Source organism: Brassica napus, chromosome A5, assembly GCF_020379485.1.
Source record: "Brassica napus cultivar Da-Ae chromosome A5, Da-Ae, whole genome shotgun sequence".
NCBI classification, from domain to species: domain Eukaryota; kingdom Viridiplantae; phylum Streptophyta; class Magnoliopsida; order Brassicales; family Brassicaceae; genus Brassica; species Brassica napus.
In genome coordinates, this window is record NC_063438.1 from 24429169 (window position 1) to 24437309 (window position 8141).

At 35.0% G+C, this 8141-nt stretch overlaps 1 protein-coding gene across 1 annotated transcript; it reads left to right on the forward strand.

Moving 5' to 3' along the window:
* Position 1: 1 nt before the first annotated feature.
* Positions 2–4022, forward strand: LOC106345397. The gene has a single exon (XM_048779884.1). The coding sequence runs from the start codon at positions 2396–2398 to the stop codon at positions 3878–3880; it is 1485 nt and encodes a 494-aa protein (XP_048635841.1). The 5' UTR covers positions 2–2395; the 3' UTR covers positions 3881–4022.
* The last annotated feature ends 4119 nt before the right edge of the window (positions 4023–8141 follow it).

Sequence of the window (8141 nt, forward strand, 5' to 3'; positions counted from 1 at the left end):
TTCAATGCAATGTATACCTTCCATCGAAAAAAAATCTGATCTTCTGTCTCTTTCCATCTGATTTTATTATCCATATATTTCCTTTACTATTTGTGATTCTTGTGTTCTGAGTCTTTGTGTGGAGTGTTTTCATTGGTTCATGACAAGTTAAGCAAGTTTCAAACATTATAAGCCATTTCTGGTAATCTCATAGCTCACCTGTCATCGTCCCAACTTACCTGTTACCTAGAGGAAATCAGGCAATTCAGATGCATTGATCTCTCAATCTCACCTAACATTCCATTTTTAAATCTTAATTTTAAAACAAAAAAAAATCAATATTACTCTGCATATAATTTGTAAATCTGAAATATCCATGATTACAAAGTAAACAAGATGGATTACGTTTAGAATATGATGTAAAAATAGAAGATGTAGTTTTGAATATAATAACATTCTGATTCCTTCAGTTCAGAAAAAAAAACATTCTGATTCCTCCTTATCCTAAAATGTACAGAGACAAGTACAACTAGCTGTACTTGGACTTAGCTTAGAGTCATTGAAAATATTGTTGACATAAATGTGAACAGGTTTGGGAGACTAAATGCAGCAACAAGGTACTACGGAAACTAAGATCAGGGAATTATTTAGTTTAATTAATGAGCCACTACTGAAGCCACATGGGCATTGTGATAAGTTTTGGAGACAAAGTTTACATGATATGGTTTAGCTAGGCATAACATTAGCTGGATCAGTTTTTCAAAAAAAAAAAACATTAGCTGGATCAGTCCTTTGACACAATAATCTCTATAGCGATTGAGCAGTTTCCGAAAAACATTTTTCATGCATGAATTTGGTAGGCACTAGAAACATGATGACTCTGCGTTAGAGATCTTCTTAGACAAAGACTGGATCTGTTTGGTTTTGCAGTTATAAGAACATCTAGTAAATTTCTCAGTAGAAGTACAACATCATTTGTGTCACTTCTGTCGGGTTCAAGTTCCGTGGGATTAGGCCCTGTCTCATAAACAAAATTAACTTGGGTCTACCTCATTTTTTTTCATACCTTACACAAGTGATTTAAAGAAGAAAAAAATAGAGCACGAGAAAATGCGAGTTGCAAGGAGCCAGTTTTTTTTCTTTTGCATTTGTCTACATGTTCCACTGGTTGTAACTACATCCGATTTTGTATGAGATGTATATGACGTAGAATCTACTATCTACCAGCTTGATATCAGCACATTTATACTAAATCTCGAATGTTTTATAGGGACTTAGAAACAGGGGAGAGGTCAAAAAGAGAAACACTAAGCTCACAGTTTCCGATGTTGTTGTTAAACGTCCCAAACGGTCGAGTAACTCAAGGCCAACAAGTCAACTCTCAAGAGTCACTTACCAACACAAACACTAATAACATTCAGTGATCCATACAAATATACATGAATGTAATTTTTTATAACTGCAGACTGCAGTACAGAAGTCGAATTTAATCAAACGAAGAATCAAAGCGATAATCACACACACTTAATTCTAATCAGTATATTTTGGTCAAACATTTATTATCAGTACATATTTGTCCCTTTGTATCTAAAAATGAATACTTTCTTCAACTTTGTTAATATGGCAGATAAAGTCTTACTTTGCTTTCAACTCATTTGTTAATTTAATATCGAATAACATTATAATAGAAAGTAAGAAATCATACATTTTAAGAAAATAGATTAATTACCCAGTTCAGTCGAGTTATGTATTAAATTTTAAACTTATACTCAGGACCGGGCCTGACATATGTGGGCCCAGAAGCAATTAAAATTTATTTGGCCCTATAACAACTATTTTAAAAAAAAATCACTTTGATTTTGCTATATACAGATTCAAACTCGGCACCCTAGGTTATTTACAACCAAATTTTACCATCTGAACTATCAGATATTTAATGTATTTGGCCCCTAAATTATTTCTAACACCATCGCCTTCAAGCTAATGCTTGATGAGCTTGTGCTCAGGCCCAGCTCTGCTTATACTTCAGAGTCGCAATGTAACAAAACTAACGACGAACCCTAAAATTCAAAACAGGGAAACTAAGAATTTCTATGGCAACACAAACGAGCAACAGACTCCCAATTATGCAGATAACAAGACAGTTTAGAAAAAGTTAAAGAACCTTCAATTGATGAAAGCATCATTTATTCGAAACGCAAATAATCTAACACGCAATAGTGTAAAGCCCATTGTATAAAGCAAGGCATAAACTTAACTTTTCTAGCAATCCAAGCAAATATCGTAAAGCCAACCATACCTTCCTTCCACAAAACGACGATTAGTTCTCTATAAATCTAACGAATGTTGTCAATAAATAAAGACTAAAGTAATAAACAAACAAACTTTTACCCAAAAAAAAGTAACAAAAACCCCTATGGAAAATCGCATGACCACTTTTCATCCTAAACATTTCCTTGAGTCTGATCTACATCCGGACTTTGCTGGTGCAAAGAAATGCGTTATTTGTGAGAAATGGATCTCTACTCGGCCTAATCATTTGTATTGTCGTCCATGCAATTTATGTTTTCACAAAGAATGTTCAACCAGTTTGATGGAGAATCTGACAATAGATCGTCCAGCGACACATGAACATACGCTCACCTTCATTCGCCAAAAGAACTCTTTCAACTGTGTTGCTTGCGGAATGGTCGTCGCTAACAAAGAGATGAATTTCTACGGTATGTACGAGATAAATATGTACGGATGTTTGCCCTGCAACTTCTTTATCCACAGAGATTGTATGTTTTTACCAAAGGTGATAAAGCTTACTCGTCACTCACACCGCTTGTTTCATACTTTTCAAGTTCCTGATTACAACACGAACTGTCGAATATGTGGTGACCCGTTTGTTTGCGGAAGTGGAGGATATATTTGTACTGACGAGACGTGTGATTATAAACTTCACTCATATTGTGCAACGCATAAAAAGATTTGGGATGGCAAAGATGTGGAGCGAGAACCTGAAGAAATTAGTAACTCTGAAGATGTTACGTTTTCATCGTTGGAGGAGGTAGATGGCAAAACAATCCGTCATTTTAGTCATCACCATGATTTAGTGAGACAATATGTCAATGGTGGAGAAGAAGAAAACAAACGAGTATGCCAAGCATGCATCCTTGGCATTGGCTCCGGTCCTTTCTTGGGTTGTAAAGAATGTGATTTTGCACTCCACGACACGTGTGCAAGGCTACCTCGGAAGATGGAACACCCTTTTCACCGCCATCCAATAACCCTAGAGGTGGACATGATGAACATCAAAGAAGGGTTCTTCAGATGTTCTAAATGTGAACGAGAATCATGTGGTTTCATGTATCGATGCTGCCAAGAGGAATGTGAGTTTAAAATGGATACAAGGTGTGCTTCACTTGCTGATCCATTATACAATGGAGCCCACCAACACCCTCTCACTCTATTAGGCCGTGGGGCACGTTGTTACGAATGCGGTTTCTATTTGGATTCAGAACAAGCAACGCTGCCGGTGTTGGTAAAATGCAACTATGACATTCATCCACTTACCCTATTTTTAGGTATATCAATTAATATGTGGCCATGGAAGCCCTTTGCTTGTGAAGTCTGTGAACTAAGAATCAAACCTACTTATCCGGATTACCAAGATCTCTACGGCTGCTTCGACTGCGACACCGTTGTACACGTTGAGTGTGCAATAGGAAAATACCCGTATCTGAAACCTGGCCATACGATCAAGTTGAATGGTTTTGAGATTGAGATTGCATCCAACAGTACTCTTTCTCGGCCTATATGTCATGCATGTCACTCTATCTGCCAAGATAAACTGGTTTTCAATAATAAGAGCAGTGCCATCTCTTTCTGTTCTATCAACTGTATAACCTCTTCATAGAAAACCCTACTGCAATCTTACATGTGTAGAGTGCTTGTGTAAAATAAGTATTTTCTTTTACTTTTCTAATTTGAAGTCTATATAAAAAATAAGATCTTGCTTTGCTTTCAGGTTAGTTTACATGATATGGTTTAACTAGGCATAACATTAGCTGGATCAGTCCTTTGACACAATAATCTCTATAGCGATTGAGCAGTTTCCGAAAAACATGTTTCATGCATGAATTTGGTAGGCACTAGAAACATGATGACTCTGCGTTAGAGAACTTCTAAGACAAAGACTGGATCTGTTTGGTTTTGCAGTTAGAGGAACATCTAGTAAATTTCTCAGTAGAAGTACAACATCATTTGTGTCACTTCGGTCGGATTCAAGTTCCGTGGGATTAGGCCCTGTCTCAGAAACGAAATTAACTTGGGTCAACTCTCTACCATATCTGGCTTCAGAGAAATAATATCCTCCATAACCAAGTTCTTATCCCTCCGCACACGGTCTTCAGGATTATTGATCGAGAGGTGCGAAATATTCTCTTAGGAAGGAGAGGAAGGAGAAAATACAACACTCTCTTGTCTTCTTGGCTTAAGTTTGACTAAGTTCTGTTTTAGAAATCTGTAAAACTCCCTCTAATATTTCCTTGTTTTTCCTTTTTTTTGTCTTGGAAGTGTTGTCTTTAGGATTACAACTTTGTAAGATCCTTTTTTCATATTACATGATATTAACGTTTTAGCAAAAAAAAAAAACTTGGGTCTACCTCATTTTTTTCATACGTTACACTAGTGATTCAAAGAAGAAAAAATAGAGCACGAGAATATAACTTGCAGTTTCTTTTTTTTTTTGAAATAATGTTAAATTTATTCAAAAAAACTTTTTTACAATATCTGTAACTCTAACCGAAAGTTTGATTTAATAGAACTAGAGCTTAACATAGAAATTTAAAATTCTGATTCAATCAGAGAATCATCGACAGCTCGATAAAACCATGTCTTCGTGGTTGTAGTATACTTTCGATAAGCTATCGTTCAGATGCTTGAGATGCGATTTCTGACAAGTTTGTCGATTTCTTTAATCAGCACTGAAGGGGTATTAGGCTTCTCACCATGTTGTATCCCGTTCCTTTCGTACCATTAGACAATCAATTTTGAAATGTGTACAAAAAAAAGCGAGTTGCAAGGAGCCAGTTTTTTTTTGCATGTCTTACGTGTTCAGGGCCGGTCCTGGACCAAACCTAACGAAACATTCGCTTTGATCCCCAAGAATTTTGAAAAAAATTATATATTCATTAACTCCTAAATTTGTTAAAAAGAAAATTTAGACTCCCAAATTATTGAAATTTTTATCTAAATTTGTTAAAAAGAACATTCGCCGGCTCTATACATGTTCCACTGGTTTTAACTACATCCGATTTTGGATGAGATGTATATGACGTAGAATCTACCAGCTTGATATCAGCACTTTTATACTAAATCTCGATCATTCAAATGTTTTATAGAGACTTAGAAACAGGGGAGAGGTCAAAAAGAGAAACACGAAGCTCACAGTTTCCAATGTTGTTGTTAAACGTCCCAAACGGTCGAGTAACTCAAGGCCAACAAGTCAACTCTCAAGAGTCACTTACCAATACAAACACTAACATTCAGTGATCCATACAAATCGTACATGAATGTAACTTTTTATAACTGCAGTACAGAAGTCGAATTTAATCAAACGAAGAATCAAAGCGATAATCACACACACTTAATTCTAATCAGCATATTTTTGGTCAAACATTTATTATCAGTATATATTTGTCCCTTTGTATCTAACAATGAATACTTTCTTCAACTCTGTTAATATCGCAGATAAAGTCTTACTTTGCTTTCAACTCATTTGTTAATTTGCTATCGAATAACATTATAATACAAGAAATCATACATTTTAAGAAAATAGATTAATTACCCAGTTCAGTTGAGTTATGTATTAAATTTTGAACTTATACTTAAGAATCGCAATGTAACAAAACTAACGACGAACCCTAAAATTTAAAACAGGGAAACTGAGAATTTCTATGGCAACATAAACGAACAACAGACTCCCAATTATGCAGATAACAACAGACTTTAGGTTTTCAGGCGCTATTCCCCGTCAGGCTTTCAACATGTTGCTTGCAAATCTCAACAGACTCCCGACTAAAGTACGTTTGGCTTCTTGGGGCCTAAACGTTCAGACTACTTGCTGCTTATGTAACAGCTACGAAGAGTCCAGAGACCACCTCTTTCTCACCTGCACGTACGCCATAACTCTCTGGAGGCTGATCTTTGCGAGGCTTGACCGTCACCAGGCTCTCCCCATCACTTGGAGTGAGCTACTGTCTTGGACCAGACTTCCACTACTCCATCACCTTCAACATCGAAGAAGCTCGCCACTCAATCACTGCTCTACAACATTTGGAGACAGCACAACTCAGCTGTGCATCTCGGATTCGCCCCAACCTATACGACGTTCATCATCATCGACAGGGACATCCGCAACACCATTTGTGCGAGAAGACATATGATGTAGCAGAAGCTTTATAACACAAGAACAAAGAAAAATCTCTTTAACAAAAGCCCAGCTGTCTCCACAACTTCCAAAACGTGAGTTGTCTTCCTTCACATTACTTCTTTCACACGAGAAATAAAATATTCCAATGAGTAACTTCATCGCCCAACTTGTCAAGCTCTTGACCATAGAATTCATTGTTGTCGTATTGAATCCAACTGTAATCATCATAAAGATCGAAAATTGGATCGCCAACAAAATCTATGTAAACGATTTCTTCACTTTGAAGAAACAAATTCGCCATGATTCCATAATCGAGTTTTGATTTAAGAAACCAAAACACTAGCTGTAGGCGAATAAATAAGCGAATAAGAATACCTAAGATCAATGTCTTCTTACATTCGTTGAGATCATCAATGATCTACCGAAAACAAAGAACAAAGAAAAATCTCTTAACTTTTATTAATCAAATCATAAACCGAATACAAAGTTAAGCCTAGATGTCTATATATAATAAAACCGTAAAACCTAAAATAAGAAAGATAATTATCTAAATAACTGATAAACTAAATAATAAATATTTGGAAATATCGGGCCCGGAAATATCCCAAATATTTATCTGCATAAGAAAATTCAACTCTCTTAGAGCAACATTATTGGTTCTACACAATTTTGTCCTTAGAATAAATTATTATTATTTTTTAGTTAGGGACAAATACTAAGGACTTTTGTAAATTTGTTGATTATTGGTAAGACAAAAAAAAGTCCTTAGCATATTTTATAATATTTATTTTAATGTGTGATAAGATATAAAAGATACATTTTAAATAAAACATAAAAGAGAAGTTTAACATTAAATTGAAAGAAAAAGAAAATTACAACAAAAACAAATTAAAAAAAAATAGAAAACAAAATTTAAAAACATAATTAAAAGGAAACAAACATTTTATTAAATTCAGAAAAACTTATAAATTACATATTGTTTGGAAGATGTCCAAATTTAGTCCATATATTTTCAATCAAATCATTTTTTAATGTCGATCTCGATCCCAATTCGATTTTTTCGTAACGAAAACCCTTCAACCATTCCCTTCCCGACACGTATCACCTAAGGAGAAAAAAAATATGTTAGCTAAGGACAAAACGGACGCGTCCCAGCGTATATGATACAATTTTGATTTAAATTAAATCTTTTACTCCCTAAGGACTAAAGCTAACGACCCTGATAATGTTGCCCTTATGCAACTTTAGATTCGATGAGACTTTTTCATTGAGTTTCTCTAGTGTAAATATTGTTTTTTTCTTTCTTTTTGCTAAGATTTCCACAAATTAGGTTTATGTAACCCTAAAACCTTCATCTTGATGATATTTACATTCTAGCCAAAAAAAAATTAAAGAACCTTGTGTTGATGAAAGCATCATTTATTTGAAACCCAAATAATATAACACGCAATATTGTAAAGCCCATTGTATAAAGCAAGGCATTTAACTTTACTTTTCTTGTAAACCAAGCAATATCGTAAAGCCAACCATACCATCCTTCCATAAAACGATGAGTTCTCTATAAATGTAACGAATGTTGTCTATAGACAAAGACTTAAGTTTCCTAAAATTAACAAAGAAATCTCTATGGAAAATCTCATCACCACTTTTCATCCTACACATTTCCTTCAAGAGTCTGGTCCCCATTCCACCCATTATTATTCAAGGAGATGCGTTATTTGTGAAAAATGGATGTCTCCAAAGT